We start from the raw sequence: 22,109 nt of genomic DNA on the forward strand, positions 1-22,109 counted from the left end.
GAGCACCTTCGTCTTCTTAAATACTTTGTCTTCAATTGCTTCATGGTCTTTGTCTTCGTATTGGGCTTTGGGCTAGAACTCGATGAAGAAAGACAACACTCCAATCCAAGAGCACAGACAACATAAATCCCCAATCTAGGAGACAAACAACATAACACTCCAATCCACGAGCCTTGCTCCAATCCAAGAGCAAAAACAACACTCTAATCAAAGATCAAAATCCCGAGAAATGTCTACTTAGATCTAATCCAAGAGCACCTTCGTCTTCTTAAATACTTTGTCTTCAATTGCTTCATGGTCTTTGTCTTCGTATCCTCCCCTTGAACAAGTGCTTCTTTCCTCTTTTACTGTGCAAACAAGCTTCATTTCATGCGTCATAATGACATGCAACAATATGCTAAAATGTCCTTTAAAAAACTTATGTGAAGAACTAACGTCTCCTCTTTCATCTTCAAGATACTTTGAGAGCCCAAGCATGCGGCATCTGGCATACACATCATTGTAAATTTTTGTACACTTGGAGAGGTTTTAGCAAGGGAGACTCTCCACAAGCCAGTGTCTATCTCCTTACAAAAGCACGCTAAATTATCTAAAAGTGATAAATTTATAGACATACATTGCAACTCACTTAGTTGTGCTTAAGAGAATACCCTTTGCTTGATATAGTGGCTTTGAAGCTTAATTATGAGTGAACCAAGTGTAAAATCCTTTAAAATGTGTATGAGAACAAGCTTTAAGGAGCTCAAGAGATGGTCTCGGTATCCAATGAGAATTGGCCTCTTAAGAGCTCGTTGATGGAAGCTTAAACGCTTGCAAAAGGTTGTGGAACAACGATTTGGAAAAAGATCTTAGGAGATGAGGAATCTCAAGAGAGCCGGTGGAAAAGGCCCGCCTTTGGAGCTCAGCAAGTGGGTTGTGAGAGGAGCTTGATGGCGTGGGTGCTACCCCTGCAAGGAATAGAGGATTAACACCGTTTATGTGAGCCTTCTAAACAAGCAATTAGCATAGCCAAGTTGGGTAAGGTTTGAGGCTCTCGAAGCCCCAACGCAGGTTCGATACTCACAGGCAATCCTGAGTTGTTTCAAATATTTTTCTTATGAGCAAAACAAAGGCACACGAAAACTCCGAGCGAAATTCATGGCTTGAACTCAGCGCATTCGTAGGGTCAAAGCTCTAGTAGGAGAGTCCTTGTAGAAAGCTTCCGAAGATAGTGTGCTTAAACTTAGCTTTATAGTCGTCTCGCACAATAAAACACACACACACACACACACACACCCCTAAACTTAGGTGGATAATTAAGCGAGCCAATGATGACCAAATTCAGAGCTTGAGGGCTCTAATGAGAGCTAGAGCAAAGGAGAATTACACTAAGCAAAAGTAATTATGAAAAGGAAACTTCTAATGCTAATGATAATGCTAATCTTCTTTCGTTATCTTAACAACGTGGGTAGTGGCACATTCTCAATGAGGGTACGTATCCCATCATTGTTCAACCTCCAAAAGAGATTAGTGCAATCTAATATGCAATGCAACAAAGTTAATTAACGATCACGATTAGCAAGAGAGGAAGTGCTAATGTGACCTAGCATAGGAAAATGATTAAGAGATGCTAATTACTACCAATTGTTGGATCAAGGGGGATTATGTAGAGTAGCATTCATGTAGAGTATGTAGACTCAAAATAATGAATGAACTAACTTGAAAGAGTGATTACAAAAGGTGTTTATATAGCACAAAAGAGGCATCTCCACTTGCCACATTTATCTACTAAAAAGAGAGCTTAAATTTTCGGATCCACCTTAGTAGAGCACTTTTAGGTGAGTCAAACTACTCCAAAATGGATTTACTATGCCTAAAAAACTCCCCCATGGGTAGTACCATGACTTGGGCCACTTTTCGGCCATGCTCAACATACTCCAAGCCACCTAGGATGCCATGTAGATAGGGGGTGTTCTCACACATTCATTTTCGGGCTAGACCAAAGCCCACGATCCCAACATTTCATAAGCAACAATAGATTATAGACATAGTTGGCAAGCAAGTTTAAATTGGTCTCCCATCAATTTACTTGCTGTTATGGCTCATTTCCTTTTTGCCATTACAAGGTTAGGGCGGCTTTCCTTTTCAATCACCTTAGACTTTGCCCGACCATGGTCCAAGTTTCTTATGCTTTTGGCTTTATTCTTCAATTCTTTATTAATACTATTGTAGCTTTTTTGTTTTTGCAATTCCATATGATTCTTTATGACAATTAAACATTATTTCTTTTTGGAAGGGGATGAGGGCATCTGACCGTGCACTTGCTTCTAGTTATCATGAAGACTCACACTTGGCACAACATAGTTAAGGTGAAAGTTAAAACTCTAAACAGTACATAGTGTGCTTCATGTTGTTTGCTTTTTCATATTGTATCATGATTCGAAATCACTTTGAAGAGCCTAATTTTCCATTATGTGTCTTAGCATTGATTATTAAATACTTTATTACTACATCTAAATACTTTTAAACATAGAGGCTGAAAAGCATTTGGCATGTAATATTCAAGCTAGGGACCACGATTATCATAGCTATAGACATTATCGATATCTACTGCAAGCTTTTCAAAAAAGAGAAAAGATGTTATTTGAAAATGGCACTTTTCTATCCTTCCTTTCTACATTGGGCAAGGCACAATTGCTAATTTTTTAGATTGATACACAAGCTCTCATGTGAGCAAAACTTCCGACTCCCACTTTCCCAACATATGAGCTCTCTCTCTCTCTCTCTCTCTCTCTCTCTCTCTCTCTCTCTCTCTCTCTCTGTGTGTGTGTGTGTGTGTGTGCGCGCGCGCGCGCGCACTTGATAGACATGGGAACTACACATCGATTGTCCATTTTGAGTGGTCTATATAGACTTCCCGTTGCGGGAGGTTTTACATGCTTTCCACACCCTAGACATAGAGCCAGCAAAGTGGATTATGTCATGGCACAGCCAAGCTTTATCTCTAGTATGCAAGACCTCACAGTTGGACCCAAACCTATTTGTGTGGCAGTAGATCGTGCCCTTGTGTCGATGACCATCTCTTTCCATTTTAGTGTAGCATACATGCCACAGGTAGTGGCTACACCTTTACACGAGAGACGGGCTCTGTCTACATAGATGGGACTACATGCGCATGTGCACTGCAGAGCCATGGTGACCTCTGGAGGAGCTTACTACTATACTAACACAGACATTGCATGATGCAGCAAGGAGGCATACCCACACACCCAGCCTGAGCAGAGATGATGTTCTGGGAGCATGCCTCAGAATAGCTGGTATGATGAGGAGTGCCGCGATTACGAGAGCCAGACTTCAAAGGGAGGTGCTTTTGGGGGACATTGCTCACAGTCTCGGATTGCCTTTCGATGCTTAGTGCGACGAAAGAGGGCTTTTTTGGCTTGACTAGAGCAACATCTATCAACTATTCTTGAGTCGGAACTCAGGTGAGACATGGCGACTTTCCCCCCCCCCCCCCCCCCCCCCCCCCCCCCCCCCCCGCCCCTCCTTCCATTACTTCTACAAATGTGTGGGGCTAGTATGCATTATCTATGTACACAGCTCCTGGACAGTCACCTCTTCCCGACCTTTCCAAGCCATGCCCACACACATATGCTTTTTTCACCGTTGAGATGGTGAAGAAGGCCATTGATGATCATGATGGCTTAGTGGCTGAGCATTTTACACATGTAGGGATATGCTCGCAGAGCTTCTAGCAGTGATGTTCAACCGTGCCATGTGTGAGGGCTTGCCTGATACTTGGAGTTATCTACTATTGTACATATCTTCAAGTCAAAGAGACCCTATGGCTTGGGAATTATCACACTATCATGATTGGATACACATTAGCACGCTTGTACGCATCCATTCTGAAGCAATAGCTGTGTAGATGGGCAGAGAGGGAGGGCATTCGCACAGCCGGTGGGCAAGCAAGGTTCAGGAGAGGTTTCTCTACTCTTGACCACATTCTAGCACTCAGAGCCATTATTGAGAAGGGCATATCACATGGGAGACGGATCTATTGTAGGCTTCTGCAAAGCATTTGATACAATGCCCAAAGCTAGATTGATGTGCAGACTATAGGAGATGGGAGGACCCATAGAGCTTATCTGGGGAATTATGGCATTATACAGGTTAGTAGTGGGACATGTACGCACTTCAGAGGGGCTGTCTGCATTGGTTCACTCCACTATCGGGGTGAAGCAGGGCTACCCACTCTCTCCTACTCTATTTCGTATGTATGTAGATGAGGTTTCTAACTATATTGAGATAGATGGTGATAGAGGTGCACAGCTGGCACAGACATGGAGATCCGCCAGCGATCGATGATAAACCTCTTGTGATTTAACTCTTTTGAGGATTGTACCCTGCTCATCTTGTGCCACACACACACCCACAATGTGTTATATTAGCCCTCATTCACTACTCCCCCCCCCCCTCCCAAGTCATATCCTACACAGTTCCATATCAGTACCTTTTCTTTTTCATTTTTGGTACTCATACATTGTATCAAATTCACCGTGTTGTAACTTTTTGGTCTCATAGGCCTCTTGAAGACGTGAATGCAACATTTCATTTCTCTCTCTCTCTCTCTCTCTCTCTCTCTCTCTCTCTCATATCCACAACCTTCAAGCATCGGTCATATTTGACATGTATAGTTCAAGTTACAATTCAAGAAAAACATAGAAGCCGATTACTACTATCGTATTGAGTTGTACATTAAAAGTATGCAACAAACTTTTCCACGAGTACTTTTTGATTTTAGAGAACCTAGTAGATTTTGTCAGTAAAACATTTTACTTCCAAAGAGGGCCCATGCCTAAACATGAGCAGATCACTTAGACATGAATGTTGCGTACTTCTCTCAGCTGCTTTTGGATATGCTTTGTTATTGGGGATTTTCCCATAAATGGACCACCAGGAATGCCTTCATTTGGTGCAAGTGGTGGTCAAAAACATGGATTTCAGTTAAGAGGCATTTTCCTTTGGAATGTATCTTCACTCACCACTCACTGCTAGGGTCATTTTCCTTTGGAATGTATCACCACTGTTACGGACCCTTGACCACTTCTGGCTCATACCACAGAATATATGATCATTCAAGAGTGTCACTCTTTATTACTTTTGTCTGTCTCTATCTTCTGCTCTCTGCAAAACCCACCTTGGACCACGTTAGTAATTTCATCTTGAGACATACTGATACATGCACAAAGCGGGCAAATTGAGCACATAAATTATTAATGCATGTGCGCACACGTGTGTGTGTGTGTGTGTGTGTGTGTGTGTGTGTGTGTGTGTGTGTGAGAGAGAGAGAGAGAGATTCAGCTCTAGCCTCTATCCATATTTTCGCACTCTACTCCTTTGGTCTCTTTGTGATGATTTCCATTTGGGAAACATTACTTCAACAGTTTTGAGGCTTTCCATGATCGTTTGTAGTAGCCTTTTGATGTGCTTTAACCCATTTAGGGTGACCATGTCCTGTGCATTATATTTAGTTGCACTAAAAAAGAAAATGTGTGTGTGTGTGTGTGTGTGAGACAGAGAGAAGAAGAAGAAGAAGAGAGTTTTAACATCGTAGGAAACTATCCCAAGAGACCTTAAAGATCTAACCGACGAGGAGTTGAACTCAAGACCTGTTATGAGAGAGAGAGAGAGAGAGAGAGAGAGAGAGAGAGAGAGAGATGTTTAATAGAGACCAAATTTGGGCTAGACAACCTCCCTTTCAACGATGGTCTACCTTAATCATCTCCTCCTACATTTTGATTAACTCTAACTTGTGCATGCACTCCCCGAGCAGGCCTCCTACATTTTGAGTACCCATTGATTCTAACACCTCCATTTTGTAGAGCTTTAGGAAGAAAAATCAAACGACAATCAACAGCACATCACCAGTGAAGCATGCAACACCCTCAACTATCTTTCCAAAACACACAGAACGAATGCCAAGGCTAAGTGAGGGGAAGAGCTTCCCTCACCTCTATTATAGTGGCACATGGAGGTTTAAGCCAACAATCTTGTGAGCAGACTATCCCCCAGACCTTGCTTACATGATCTGTTCAAGGACTAGGGTAATCAGCTATGCAAACCAGGTAGATAGCAGAGCCATAGGCAGGAAAGAGAGAGAGAGAGAGAGAGACAAAAGGAAATACCATATTGTGAAGTAGGCATGGCACGAATCAGCAAATGGAAGCCCCAAGCTTGAAGATCGTGCGAATTAAACCGCCTATAGGAGGCTAAGGCAATGGTGTAGGGGAGAGGAAAGAGGGAATGGGGATTATCCTAGAGTAAGGACGATTCTAGCGGTTCATCACCCAGCCCGCTTGGGAGGAGGACCATTAATAAAGGCTGTGTACCCGACCTTAAAGGTTTGTTCTCACCTTATTACTGGGGGACCTAGCTTAGAGGTGGTTTACACTAGCAGTTGTGCCAAAGCAAGGTGGTAATGGTTTTAGCAAAGCCACCATTAGAGCTAACAAACTTAGTTAATGTAGGGTTTTTTGTTTCCTTTTTTAATGATTTCAACCCAAAAGTATAATCAGAGTTTAAGTCCTCCAATGGAAAGCTTGACAAGTATCTTCAAGTCTAAATGGTGAAAATAGGGAGTTATCCTCATAGGGGGGCTATAATATTTCAGCCATCAGTCCCCACTTTTAATGGCAAACCATCCCCAACATGGTGCAAGAAAAGGTAGTAGCCCCAAAGGGGGTGTAGTATTTCATGCTTTAATGGGAGATACTTTAATGCATAGGTTTAGTGATGTGTGTGTGTGTGTGCGCGCGCGCGCGTGCGCGAGAGAGAGAGAGAGAGAGAGAGAGAGAGAGAGAGAGTTTTAACGTCGTAGGAAACTATCCCAAGAGACCTTAAAGATCTAGCCGACGAGGAGAGTTGAACTCAAGACCGATTATTCAAGAGGGAAATCGCATAACCAATCTACCACACTTGGGTGATGGAAAGGTTATACCATATTCCTTTTTTTATTAGCGCGAACAAACACCCCCGAGAAGAGAAGAGTTTTTATGTCCTAGGAAACTATCCCGAGAGAGAGAGAGAGAGAGAGAGAGAGAGAGAGATGTTTAATAGAGACCAAATTTGGGGTAGACAACCTCCCTTTCAACGAGGGTCTACCTTGATCATCTCCTCCTGCATTTTGATTAACTCTAACTTGCGCATGCGCTCCCCAAGGACACCCTCCTCACTGGGCAGCTCAGAAGTACCCACTGATTCTACCACCTCATCTGGAAGAGAGGAAAGTGTTGCTTGCATGGCTTCTTCCGGCTTCATCTTTCCAGACACATTAAAAGCTCTGTAGTAGAAGATTCACACCCCATGGAAAACTTTAGTTTGTGATCTCAAATTATGTTGATGTCCTTCAAAACAACCTTGAAAATTTGTCAAGACCTTTCAATTTTAAAAGTGAGCATTCTAAAACAAACAAGGTGCAGGTTCACATTGGCATCCTAAAACCGTAAAAAGAAAATTAAGTCAAATCATGTAAGGCTCTAAAATGAAAAGTGAAAACAGGAAATGTTAGGTCTAATTAATATAGAAACTAATAAAATTTCAAATTGAAAGCCAAAAAAAATGAAAAGGACCAATTCGAGGCACTTAAACGGAAGGACTCATTCACAAACTAAATCCTTTCATTAAATTCAATGCTTCACATGCAAAAGCCAAATGTGTGCCCAACTCCCTTCTTCACTAAGGCTTGTTTTAGAAAGCCAAAAGGACGTGAAAGGTAGGTTTTCTGTCAACCAATTACAGCCGTAGCAACCACCCATAACCTAAATTCCAATCATGCTCTGCTCCTTGGCACCTAGCTATGTGCCATTGTGTTTTCCAAATGCTTCGAGAACGTATACACCAGCAAGCCACTAAATTTCTTAATGTCACTCACCAATATGCTAAAAGACAGTAAAATGAGTTAAAATGAGCTGCTCTTAGCTAAGTACGACTTCAATCAGATGCATATTCTGTAGAAAACTCCACTTTGATGAGCTAATGTATATAAAAACTTCACCAATTCTACATAACAACTATTCAAAGATCTGATCTACAGAAAGGTAACTCGCGTTTATCGTCTCTCTCATGCTGTAAGGTGTAGGGTGGCATAGGGTACTTGTTAACAAGGAATACCCCTGGGCATAACAGAATGCCATCTGGCCCAGTTCTGAACCACCGGACTGCCCAGGCAGTTTCAGCTAACTTTTCAAAAAGGAGCTCTTGCTGGCCTAGTTCTAGAATGCATTTTGCAGCTCGCCCTATTCCAACTGGTTCTACATGATAAAGTATTCAAAGACTTGATCGACCGAAAGGGGACTTACTACCTCTCTCATGCTTCGGCATGCTAGGCTTCAGAAATCGTTTCGCCCCTTTCCGACCCATTACGAGAACAAGAAATGGCTGATGCCGGTATTTTGTGGGTAATAATAACCCAAGTAATCAACAAAACAGTAGAGAAAGACAAGGTTCAATGGTTTCAGCGCTCTAGTTACTGATTACAGGGAAAGGCCATTTTCAGGCTTCTGATCCAAATCCCCATTCCGTGTTTTAGACATGAGTATTCGTAATAGGGAATGGCAATTCATGCCTGTTCCGCATTCCAATTTTCCGTTCCTGGTAACAATCCGTCGAAGTCTAGTAGTGCAACTAAAACTTGTGCCACATCGTTCACATGATCCTTCGATAGTACCCTTTCACCCACTCAAGAAAAAGGCTCTCAATTAAAGGATTGATAAATTCTTTATGAAGAGAGATACTAGAAAACATACCTTGAAAGAATGAGAAGAGATGACGGAACAGAATAATTCAAAGAAAGGTCGAGCCAATTTTTCAACTGCAAAAATTCAATCAAAAAGTCACCAGCAGTACAAAAAAGGCCTCTCAAAAGCACATTTGCTCATTGAAATTGAATCACGCACAAGGCAGAAACTACAAATTTTTATCTCGCATTCTTAGCCTCTAAATATGACACCCCAACGGCGAGCTGCCAGATACAAAGCAATGAAGAAAGCGATTGAAGAAAAGCCTTTTTTGTGTGAGGAGAGGCTCGTACAGGGTAGACCTAGTTTTCATGGCAGCAGTAGCTAAGTGGTTGGAGAGAGTAGGCCCAAGGCGGAGGTTACTCATGGGAGTGGAGCCTCTCTTTTTCGTTGCACAGAAACGAGGCTGCATTCTATTACTTGAAAATCCCCCCAGGACACCCAAATAGTGCTGCAATCCTGAGAGACGAGCACAAAGCTGTCATGGGAAGCAAGCCTGTAGAATAAATTGGAAATGCTAATACAAAGTGAGTGAACAACTAAAAAATCCGACAATTACCAAGGGAGAAAATCTCTCCTAAAGAGACTAAAAAGTGCCCTGACCACTTACAAAGGAGAGAGGGACTCCCAAAAACTTTTGAAGTGTGGATCTGACTGGAATCTGATGGTCATGATGTGTGCAACCAGAGGATATGCATCTAATCTAAGTGTCTGGACATGCACGGTTTGCGAACAGACTCACTAAAGTGCCAGATCACTTCCTATTCTAGACTGACTTGACTGAACTGAACCTTGGTCATGTTGTAGCTTGTCCACAAACACATAGGGTTGGATGTGTCACGTGACAAATGTAATCGTGAAGGCCACATGTGTAAAACCTTCCGTCTGATCGGTACTATGCCATCTCTTCAGAAGTGAGACTTTGAGTAGGAGTGTTGCAGTACCTGCTCTTGGTTGTGGTGTATCTTAGGTAGAGGAGCGAGGATTTGGATTTCTCTTCGAGGAAGTATCAATGAATACCAATTCTTTCTTCATAATGTGATAGCCCCGCTCTTGCATGTGACATAAGTTGTCCCATGATTGAGACCACTTTTTCTATACAATAGTCTCGTAGTGGAAAGGTAGGCCTACGGTGTACTGCCTCAAAAGGTGGAAATTGGCAGATAGGCGTCCAAAAATCTTTGGTTGTAAATTGGAAGAGTGTCCAGAGGGTACATCCTAAGACCAGACCATGCTGCAATTACATCTACTTTGAATGTCTCATCAAGAAATCATGGGTAGAATGCTAACTTGAAATCGATCCAAGTTTTGGGCCAGTTCGGTTTCTTTGCCAGAGCACCCCACCATGACAATGCACTATCCTTGAGAAAAGATGTAACTCTGAGCAACTTTGATTCTTCAGTAAAGTTCTCATTAATGAACAAGACGTCAAATTGCTGTAGAAATTTGAGAGCGTTGTGAGCATCCTGGACGCCTGAAAATGCGAAAAACTTTACTACAGCACCTCCATCTTTAAAAGTTTTTGGAGCAGCATCCGTTGCCGAAGGTGCTGAATAGTAGTAATAGTGGTGAAGTTGTCCATCTGTCGCATATGTAGGTGACAAGAGGGGGAGTAGTGTAAGGTGGAGGCCCAAGGGGCATAGGAGGTAAAATCTCTGTAGCAACACGAGAACGTTCTCTTGAAACCATATGCTTAAAAATGCCTCCTAAAAATTGAGAGACATCCTCAGAATTATGTCGAGAGGAAGTTCCCAAAGGACTTTGTGGTAAAGAAGAATACATTTGTGAAACCTGTTGAGGGACCAATGGGGCCACTGGAGGATTTAAAGAGCCCAAGTAATTATGCAGGGCTTCTAAATCAATTCAATCATCTGCCGGGTTCTTCTTTTGCTATTCTGCCAAGTACACCAATTGTCAGACCACATACTGTGCATGGGTCTCATCTGGTTGCCTTGGCGTAGAAGGGCTGGAAGGATTCTCTTGTTGAGCAGTGTGGTCAACATGTTCTCCGCCCATGTTGATAAGATCTTGGATTCTTTATGGCTTATGCCCTTTAAGACAGAGCAATGAAGACGGGAGCGCGCTTGATGCGCCATGGACTAAGGGTGGGAGTGGCTAGCATGTCCGAGGTAGGGACGAGAAGATTCTTGGATAGAGAAAATTTATGTAGAATCTTGCTCTGACTGCTCTTTGGTAGGACCGGTATGCTTTCAGAAAAGCACACGCCTGAAGCTCTCATACCACTGTAATCACTTCCAACGAGTGATCAGACGGAAAGACAGACAGAGCGGCAATCTACGCGCTTTAATACTTCAAACACTTAATATCTGAGAGAGAGACGACACGGCGCGGCAGAGTTCCGAGCCAAGACGCGTTGGCCCCAAAGACTAGTCGGTATTTCTTTATTATTGATTCAAGTGGGTACAACTCCCAATGGAACCAGCTCTTCAAGCTCTACGTCCAGATGTCCTGAAGACTGGCCCATAGGACACTTATAAAGAGTACAAGGGATGCCCAAAAGCATCATATCCAAAAGCACTTAATCCTAAGAGCACTTGCACCAAAAAGCTGGCGCTGAAACTGCCCAAATCAGCAGCGCAAAAAGGAGAAATCCATACGGCAATGCCATGTCAGCAACAGCAGTGCAAATCACGGAAATCCCGTACTGTGGTGCCACATCAGCAGTCAGCGTAAATTGTGGGGATCCATACGGTCGCCACGTCATCAGCTTGTCACACTGGCCACACCAGCCATGCTAGTGGAGGGCTCTATTTTAGACAATATGTTTCATTCAGAGATTGAGGGAGCCAGCATTACAAAGATCGTATTCCCTTTGCAGAGTTGACATCTCCACCTCAATCACAGATTGTCATGCAAGAGCCAACTACGGTAAAGGCCAATCGGGGTTCAAGATATTTTGTGGAAATCTTTCAACCTCGAGATGAATGGCTGGAGGATTGTTCTAAGCGAACGCAGGCCTGTGTTCATTGTATGTTGATTCTCAAAAGTTGCACACTGCTGGTAATATGTCATGATGGGCTCACAGAGCTGTGCAACAACCTCTTCCTGCAGACGAAGATGAAGCTGATCAGGCACCACCCGCATCGTCTAGCTATGTAAAGGGTACCCTGCCCAGAATGGGATTTTCTGCTATACTCATTTACATAATTTTTGGAGGGGGAGGGAGGGAATTACTCTATTGTGGGTTCGCACAATCCACCATGTGTGCCAAGTGTATGCAGGTGAGGACTCTAGCACATACCACATGGATGGCAGATGGGGAAGATCACCGGATGGGTAGTTCAACCATTTTGGGCAAATATGTGTTTTGAGGAGTTTTGATGAGATGCATGGAAGATTCCTGATGATTATACAGTGCTGTGTTTTCTCTCCATATCTACTTGTTCTGTCTCTGTTCTTGTCATGCTATATTTTGAAGCATAGAATCTGTTCCGCAGTGTATTACACACACACACTTGGCTAATGGATATGGTTGCATTGGACTATCGCTTGCAAAAAGCAGCACTAATCTCAATCATCTAGAGTAAAATCTTGCATAAAGCCTCTTAACCGTGGGCCATCATTTATAATCAACAACATCAGTCTCTGTAATCTAGAATACCTTGAGCATCATTCTTTGAATTATAACGGCCATATTCAACCTTCAAAGACAAAAGACTGAGTCTGTTTTATCCTCCATCCTGCTATGCCTCTTAAGAAATCTTGCTTTTTAATCATAACAATTTCATTCTAGCTCGCTCTCCAGAATCTGACCTGTATCACATCAATAAAATATAGACATCCGCTTTTTACACTCCCTCTAAACCTATGCCCTAAGCATATCCAAAGCCGGTGGCATCACCCTCCTGTTGCCTAGGTTTCTTGAAAGTGTTGTAATGTTGATCCAACACCCACGAGCAGCCACAACCAGGTTGATGACCACAGCAACATGACCAAGCAATGGCGCTAAGTCGTTTATGACAAAAAAAGTAAGAATGACCACTATAGCGCTATTTGAATATGATAATGGCATAAAAAGTGCCTAAAGTAGTGAGGTAGAAAGACAATAAGAAGGAAAATTTTGAAGTACATGTTGCCTCATCTCCTTCACCGTGAAGACATTCAATATGCCACGGTCCCTACATGCAGCTTGCAGCTCTGCTTCTGAGAGCAACTCTATACCTTCTGTCTGGATCAGTCTGTCATCATTTTTTATCCTGCGAGTTAGCACAAGCTGCATCATCAAGTGACCTTCAAAATACCACCCTTCTTATTAAGTTCTTCAGTTCATTGTCACAAAAGGCAAATCACCTTGAAAGCTTGAACCCTTCAGTACATGGAAAATTCAGTTTCACAGTAGCCTTAAAAACGCAATCCAACCACTTTCACAAACCTATGATCTGTAAGGCATCACCTTAAAGCCGGATTGGACACCAGAGGCTTCGGGGTGTGATATTTGATCCATTTCTAAGCACGTGTGGAAACATTTAGATCAAAGAGGAACCCTTAATACCATTTACAATCTGCCGACACATTATTTATTTTTCATCACTGAAACTACCCATAAAGCCTCTCCTTGGCAACAAAAGAGAGTGTGACCCTTTTTTTCAATCCAATACTAAAGCTAAGCCTTCATGTCCTTGAAACAAAAAAGGCCGAAGTCTACTTCTGCAAAGTTCTTGCAACTGATACATTCTACTGGTTTTAGCCAGTACCATAATCAAGTAGTCAGGTACTGTCATTTTTAAGTACTGTCCATCTTCAGATTTCAGAAGAGATTACCATACTGGCCGCATTCATAGGTTATAACACGAGCACACTCTCATGTGTGAGGTGTCACACACTGTATCAGATTCTTTCTCTGATGAAGAAGAAGACTGTTTCGAAGGTTATTCCCATCTCATCCATGTGCAATGTCTTATGCATAAGAAACTATCCTTTGCAAGCGAGCTCTGAGGATGCCTCTAGAACATGGAGCTGAGAACTTGCATACTTACATTGAGGATTGTAAAATTCTGGTGTTAAAAATTCTTGACTGCCTGCTTCTACATGCATGTCCTGACGGATGCACTTTCATGAGTTTGCTAATCACAGAATGACTACCAAACTAATACATTGGAGATGCAATCCAGTCTTGGCCCTCCATCACAAACAGTTGACCTTTAATATCACCTCCCTCACACCATAAAAACTTAGAGCATCTTCTACAACATTTGCATAGAGTTCCCTAGCCATGCCCATAGACATGCAAATGCTTTTTGTCACGTGACACATCCCAACCCTATGTGTCCGTGGACAAGCTTACACCACAACAGGGTTCAGTCAGTCCGATCAAGTTAGATTAGCAGTGATCTGGCACTTTTGTGAGTCTATTCGTAGACCGTGCATGCCCAGTCACTTAGCATAGATGCATATCCTCCGGTTGCACACAGCTGACCATCGGAATTCCCATCAGAATCCATTAGCATCAGTTAGGGGAATTTTCCAGTGCATTTAGCCTATTTTCCTATTTATTGGGATTTTCACTTATTATTTTTAAGTGACTTTCCTACAAAAGTAGGTAGGGCAATTTTGCTAAGTTTCTATATAAGCAAACCCAAGTTAGCACTAAATGGCAGAAGAGGCAGCAGGAGCACCTTGCTCAACAGGCAACTTCTCAGCAAGACCAACCGTTGCGAATACTCTGGCGTTTTCTCCACAGAAGACCTAGCGTTTTTGCATCAGATCAGCCTTGGCGGTTTGTGCACAGCAGATCAACCCCGGCGTCATCACGACACAGCAGATCAGCCTAGCGTTTTTGCATTTGTAGAACCCCGGCGACAGAAGGATCAATTTCAGCCCCTAGCGTTTTTGGATTTCAACAGCATATTAAGACCGGCATTATTCACCTAAAGTGTAGCAGATTCAGCCCGTAAAGACCATCAGTTTTCAGCCCTAAGAAACCTCATTTTTCAGCCAAGAAAACGCAGCCAAAACAGTCATTTTCAGCCACCGAAACAGTCCCGAAATTCAGTGATTAGAAGATCTCATATTTCAGTCATCGTCATCGTCATCGGCATAGACCAAGTTGCATAGTCCATTGCATACGCATTGTACACCTTTGTGCAATCAAAGAATAGACCACTCTCGCCGACGAGAGTGGGGCCTTCGGAGGAGGGTTTTACAACCTCTCGGGTGTCGTATCTCTTCTCTCTCTTTCTCTCAGTCTCATTCACTTGCACGCACAATATCCACTCACTTTGTTCGTGATCATAGCACTCTCCATAAGACGGAAAGCTCTCTCTTTCCCTAAGAACTAAAAGGAACCTTGAGCAATAAAGATCACTAATCTTGAGAAAAACAACATTCATTCCGCTGCACCTAACATTGGTATCGGAGCTTTGGAAGTGTTCTGCATTATTCAAGGAAAGAACCACAAGAACCACAAGAATTTTTTTTTGCTTGTTGCGATCGCACGAACCCAAGTTTACTTGCGCGTGGCGATTCCTAATTGTGTTTTGTTGAAGAGTGACAGGAATCCCAAGAAAGAAGGGCTTGTCCAGCCTCCCCTTGTGTCTCTTTTCACTCATTGAGAGCGGACCGTGCACTTAGTGGCCGGCCAATCGACGTGAGGTGGGAAAAAGCAACCTTGGTGTAAGCGCAAGGCCGCCAAGGGGTGTGCCCGCAGAAAAGGGTAGAACTCGGGTGAAGAGAAGATCCTTCTCCAACGCGATTTGCAAGCAAAAGAAACCCTCCAGAACCCCAAGAACCCAAGACCCTCAAGACTCAAGAACCCTAGATTCTCACGGATCAAGGACCTCAAGAACCTCAAGACCCTCAAGAACCCAAGTTCCTCGTGAACTTCAGAACCCAAGACCCTCAAGAACCCAAGTTCCTCGTGAACTTAAGAACCCAGACCCCAAGAACCCACAAGAACCCACGATTGCAGAATGGTCATCACTCGAAGCGGAATGGATACTTCACTTGGAGGTGATGAGCATAAGAGAGGCGAAGAAGAATTTTCCCCACCAGGAGGTTTTTCTGACCCTTCCCCGTCTACGACAAAGATTGCACGAACTCCTATGGAGGAGTTAGACCAAGAAAGAGAAGCACACTACGAAGAAGACATGGCAGCCATACAGCGCCAATACCAAGAAAGAATGGCAACCATAGCACGTGAGAGCGAGCAAGCACGCTTGGAAGTCAAAGCAAGAGAAGCAGAATTTGATCGAGAGAACAAAGAAATGCAAGCCAAGTTTAATCGCGAGAACAAAGAAATAAGGCAAGAGATGTTGCGACTCTTTTCTCGCATACAGGCACAGATTCAACAGGATAGGGAAAAGGAGACTCTCTCAGTCTCTTCTTCTCCCAAGCATGACACACAAGATTTGTATGATTGTGTGAAGCATGATGATGATTTGATTGACAATGACTTGCATGATGATTTGAATGACAATGATAAGCATGATGATTTGGATGACAATGACAAGCATGATGATTTACATGATCAAGATGTGATTTCTAACAAGCATGATGAGTTGCATGAAGATGATGTGATTGTTCCCAAGGATGATGTGTTAGTGGATCCTTTTTCTAGCGAAGCTAACCTCGTTGTAGATTTGATCAATCACGAAGATCCGATCTTGACTTTCGAGTCGAGGTCCAAAGAACCCCCACAAGAAGATTCGATAGAGCCCGAAGAAGCGATCTTGGCTCTCGAGCCTTGGTCCAAAGAACCCTCACAGGAAGTATTATGTGTTCGCATGATTGATACGCACGCATTGTTCGAGTGTTTCATTCGTGAAGGTTTCCTGTATTTTAGTCAACATCGTTATGTGATCCCTTTTACTAGGCATGACATATTGTATGTTGAGCACGTTTCTCTCATGGATGAGCACGAATGTATGCGGATTGTTCATGAAAAGCTGAAAAGTTTGTATGTAAGGAAGTCGCATTCCATGTCTCTTCCTTGGCATGACACAGGTTCCGAAAGATCACATGATTGTATGAGCACCAAGCATGGGCATTTCCATTGTGATTTACCACAGTTGATTGATTTCGATCAAACAGAAAAGATTCGACCTCATTGTTTGCATGTGTTTGATGGACGGGTTGTCACTCCGTCTATTTTTTCATCTACATTGCATGCACAATCTTTAGAGAAGACAATATTTTTTTCCTTCACTTTACATGGAATGGGTATGTTCATGGTTTTGTGTTGGAGATGGTTTCAGGAATTTTCAGCCATGGAGATTCTTGAAGACAAAGGAAGCAACTCTCTAGACGAAGTTGAAGCATCGAAGGAGCCACGGACGACTTTGAGTCGCTTTCGGCGCGGCCCAAAGAAGCAAGCGTCGCAGACCTTTATGAAGTTCAGGTACCGCACGACCCACACATCAGAGTCGGCCGGCGAAGAGTCCCTTCCAAGATTCCGGATGCTGTTGGCGATCTCCCTCGACGCCATACAGTTCGGTACCAGTACCTCACTTTGAAATGGAGGGGATGTCAAGTGACACATCCCAACCCTATGTGTCCGTGGACAAGCTTACACCACAACAGGGTTCAGTCAGTCCGATCAAGTTAGATTAGCAGTGATCTGGCACTTTTGTGAGTCTATTCGTAGACCGTGCATGCCCAGTCACTTAGCATAGATGCATATCCTCCGGTTGCACACAGCATGACCATCGAAATTCCCATCAGAATCCATTAGCATCAGTTAGGGGAATTTTCCAGTGTATTTAGCCTATTTTCCTATTTATTGGGATTTTTACTTATTATTTTTAAGTGACTTTCCTACAAAAGTAGGTAGGGCAATTTTGCTAAGTTTCTATATAAGCAAACCCAAGTTAGCACTAAATGGCAGAAGAGGTAGCAGGAGCACCTTGCTCAACAGGCAACTTCTCAGCAAGACCAACTGTCGCGACTACTCTGGCGTTTTCTCCACAGAAGACCTAGCGTTTTTGCATCAGATCAGCCTTGGCGGTTTGTGCACAGCAGATCAGCCCCGGCGTCATCACGACACAGCAGATCAGCCTAGCGTTTTTGCATTTGCAAAACCCCGGCGACAGAAGGACCAATTTCAACCACTGGTGTTTTTGGATTTCAACAGCAAATTAAGACCGGCATTATTCACCTAAAGTGTAGCAGATTCAGCCCGTAAAGACCATCAGTTTTCAGCCCTAAGGAACCTCATTTTTCAGCCAAGAAAACGCAGCCAAAACAGTCATTTTCAGCCACCGAAACAGTGCCGAAATTCAGTGATTAGAAGATCTCATATTTCAGCCATCGTCATCGTCATCGTCGTCGTCGTCGTCGTCATCGGCATAGACCAAGTTGCATAGTCCATTGCATACGCATTGTACACCTTTGTGCAATCAAAGAATAGACCACTCTCGCTGACGAGAGTGGGGCCTTCGGAGGAGGGTTTTACAACCTCTCGGGTGTCGTATCTCTTCTCTCTCCTTCTCTCAGTCTCATTCACTTGCACGCACAATATCCACTCACTTTGTTCGTGATCATAGCACTCTCCATAAGACGGAAAGCTCTCTCTTTCCCTAAGAACTAAAAGGAACCTTGAGCAATAAAGATCACTAATCTTGAGAAAAACAACATTCATTCCATTGCACCTAACACTTTTATTCACATACATTCTAGTCTATTTCCATCAACTTTTTTGTTGTGAGTTGTCCACCCAAAAAAACAACCGCAATGAGCAGACTGATTTTTAGAGGGTATGATGGGGGCAAAATTGAATTACATTTTACCCCAGAATCCCAGGGTTAAACTTCTTACCCTGCCAATTTTGATCGCAGCATGTAACAAAGATAGGCATCTGTTCCATACGGCTTGATACCCATGTATTTGCACATGCTTATGAGTCTTGGCCTGTCCATAGAGCCTTATCACAAAAACCATTCATCATGATGTCTTCATCCTTGATGTAGGAACATGAATACGACAGTACCAGCTTGACCTGCTAAGGTTATCCAAGGTAATTTCATCATTGAAGAGCTTTGCAAAGCCTATAATATCATTGTTTGAAACTTTTTCTCCTGTCCGAACCTGCTCGATGTTCAGGAAATCAGAACAAATTAAAGTAAACATTCTGCAGCTGTAAATTCTACGCATCATCATTCCAATGTTGCTATGAAAAGCGATGTAGCCTAAGAATACTCTATTCATGAATGCGTCAAGATCTTCTGCTGTCCTTTTCACATCCCCCATTCGGGTTGCCTTTATCTCTTTGGCCATCTCTTTTACAGTATCTTGCAAAAACCTGGCATACTGTATCCTCGCATTTGATTGCCTCTGTTGCGCCTCCTGCACAACGAATTCAGACACATGTATAGAATGTTTCAAGGTCCCTGGGAAGTGAGACGGATATGACTCCAGATTACTAGCACATGCCACAGGTTATGATTGGACAACACACACCAAGATACAATAGATATCTGAAGGTAGGGTTCTCACATAGATGTTGGTGCATAGGACAAAGCCCGCACCTCCAACACAACAAACCTATATAGAAGCATCACTCTTTCACATTATGTAAAAGCTCAATATGTAGTTCAAAACTTAAACAATGCTAGACTTCAATGCAGTCATCAGTTTGTAAAGGTGCAAATCTATCAAGCATGTGACACTGCATGTATCGCTCTAGCCAAAAATTGAGCCGATACTCAACCAGGAGAATATGGATGACAATATACATAATGACTCTAGGGTCAGCACTTCAGAGACGTCAAAAAATACTGTTGTAAAGGTAAACAAAAGCAGAGGCTTTTGTACCTCTTCCTTGGCCTTGTCTTGGAATGTGGAAGGAAGCATATTTGGAAACACTTTCAAGAATACGGGTAGTAAAAGTTCCATAAAGGGCACAACAATAAAGATGGCAAAAGGTACAAGTCGAAACATATCAGCAGTTGTTCTTGTAAGCTGTTGTCTTTCCCTTCGCGTAAGACTCTTGCCTCTTACTATCTTGAGCAACAACCTTGAGGAGACCCTAACATCTGTCCACAGTAGCTTGATTCCCACCCAATAGTGCTTCAGTGTGGTAATGGCTTCAGCTTTCCAGTAAGCTAGCTTCTTTGACCAGTCATCTCTACAGGTTTTTGCAAATACAAGTTGAACTTCCATCAGATATGGATCTGTGAAAGTTTAAAAGCCCTTTGCTGTCAAAGGAAACCCTCTGTGCAAATATCTTTGAGAGAGGCACATGGTCGAATAACTTTTGCACGTCATGTCATCAGCTGGTTGTCTAAACATGCAATCGAACATTTTAAATGGTCCAGACCTGCTCATGGAAAAGGGAGCCCTCAATGCTGATCCACACCTCGTCCAGAAACTTTTCGATTTCTCTGTGCACTCTTTCTTCTCATCCGGCTGCTTCGGGCATGCCGCATTTCCCGCCACAACAAGGGCGTTTTCTTGTTTCATGGAACTGCTATCATGGGTTTGGCAGCTAGAACTGTGAGTGGAGATGTGTCTGCGGTAGCAAATCGTTTGATTGAATCTGGGTGCTGCGGACGTGCTCGAGTGTACATGAGAAGTAATGCTTCCTGGAAAAAATTTCTGCAGGCGAAATGGAGGGGCTCCATTTGAGAATGTGGGAAGACGTGAAGATGAAGAAGGCGCTGCTGGCAAGCGTCGCGATGTTGAAGTAGATGGGCAAAGATGCGAATGGCAATCCAATAGCCTGCACAATGATAATGAGGGCTGCTTAACTCGGCGCATTCTTTAACGACGTAGAACACAGGCCGCGAGGGCCATTGTGGGGGCTGCGGAAAGTCTGTCGTCTCGATGCTCATGCATGGGCAACAAGAATCGCATCCTTTCAAACAATTCTCATTAGAACATCAAATTATAGGGGCTGGCAAATGCTCCAGAGATTGGGGTATTGAAACGCAAGAAAAGGAAAAACGAGGGTTGTGGGCATGTTGCGGGTCCAAGCAAGATGCAAAGCATGGCAGGCACCGAGTTTTAGACGTTGAGAGGGGAGTACATTATCCTTAGGAGATCAATGAGACAAGGCTACCCCCTTGCTCCCCTTCTTTTTGCAATTGTGTCGGATGCTTTGGGATGGCTTGTCAGAAAGCAAATCCAAGATGGAAAGCTCAAAGGGATCAAAATAGCTAGTTCATATGTGGATCTATGCGTGCAAATGTTTGTTGATGATACTAATGCTCTATGCAAAGTACAGTAGGAATCTGCAGATGCCTTTATGAAATGCTTAAGCACTTTTTGTTTGGCAAGTGGATCTTAAATAAATCATCACAAAACAAGGATCAAAGCTTCTAATGGTAAAATTCCCTTCTCAGTTACTGTAGCTAGGTGTCAAGAAATCCCAGATGGGCAAGTGTTTAAATTGCATGAAATTCCCATGGGCTTTAAGGTTTCTATATCACAAAAATGGGATTGGGTTTTGGACAAATTCAGAAACAAAATTTTCATGTTGCACTCGTTCCAATGAAATTTGTCAACTGGAACTTTTGTTCTCAATCACTACCTGCTTCCATCACTAATCTATTTTCTTTCATGCTGGAAACCTTCAAAGATCTAGCTCAATCAGGCTAGATCTCTAGCAAGGAGATTTCTTTGGGGTGGTTCAGACGGTACTCAAAAAATCCAAAGTTGCATGGAAAACATGTTGTATGCACAAGACCAGAGGTGGCCTGGTGGGGATTCTGGATGTAGAATGTATGGCAGTCAAGCTTGCAAGAAAATGGATTGTGAGAGCTATCTGCGGTGATCATTTATGGGCATGTCTGTTGGAAAGACAAATATTTTTTTTTTGCTTGCATGAGTATAAGGCATGAACTCATTCGACATTGTGGGACACCATCATCTCTAGGTTTAAAATCAAACCGGTAGGTAGTTAAATGACAGTTGCTATGTGGAACTCTTAGTTTGAAATTAAAAGGGGATTCATATTCCTCTCAATCATGTTGTTTCCTCTCATTTTTTTATGTAGGATTTCATTTGGGTAGGATGCATCCCAAATCAAACTGGAAAGACATTGTCCATAAAAGCACATAAGTTCTTTACAGTTGAGCTCAGAACATGGGGGCAACCTGCAATTGAATGGTGACCGCGGATGTCTCCTAGGCAACAACAATTTAACATGTCTTTTAGTTGCCTTTCTGAATTAATATGCATGATAGAGGAGTTGAAGACTTTACAGCAGGAGCAACAAAGACTTGAACATAGCAAACATTGAAAGCTTACACCAACCTCAACAAAATCCCTAGTTATGATGAAAATCTTAGAAAGAACCTCAAAAAAAAAGGGATGTCAGCTAGAGCTCCAAGCAATGGGTATACATATTAAAATGTATCTAGATTTTTGCCATACCTA

At 42.9% G+C, this 22,109-nt stretch overlaps 1 protein-coding gene across 1 annotated transcript; it reads right to left on the reverse strand.

Annotated features, from left to right (window-relative positions):
- Nucleotides 1–4,646: 4,646 nt before the first annotated feature.
- LOC147427695 (uncharacterized) lies at nucleotides 4,647–20,814 on the reverse strand. Its single transcript, XM_086497231.1, has 8 exons — nucleotides 20,050–20,814; nucleotides 19,545–19,857; nucleotides 18,730–19,076; nucleotides 18,549–18,641; nucleotides 12,868–12,994; nucleotides 8,787–8,851; nucleotides 7,144–7,321; nucleotides 4,647–5,166 (listed from the first exon to the last, which is right to left on the reverse strand). The coding sequence occupies exons 1-8, from the start codon at nucleotides 20,487–20,489 to the stop codon at nucleotides 5,137–5,139; spliced, it is 1,593 nt and encodes a 530-aa protein (XP_086353357.1). The 5' UTR covers nucleotides 20,490–20,814; the 3' UTR covers nucleotides 4,647–5,136.
- Between the last annotated feature and the right edge of the window lie 1,295 nt (nucleotides 20,815–22,109).

Source organism: Adiantum capillus-veneris, chromosome 23 (assembly GCF_014529385.1).
Source record: "Adiantum capillus-veneris isolate H3 chromosome 23, ASM1452938v2, whole genome shotgun sequence".
In the NCBI taxonomy this organism is placed as follows: Eukaryota; Viridiplantae; Streptophyta; class Polypodiopsida; order Polypodiales; family Pteridaceae; genus Adiantum; species Adiantum capillus-veneris.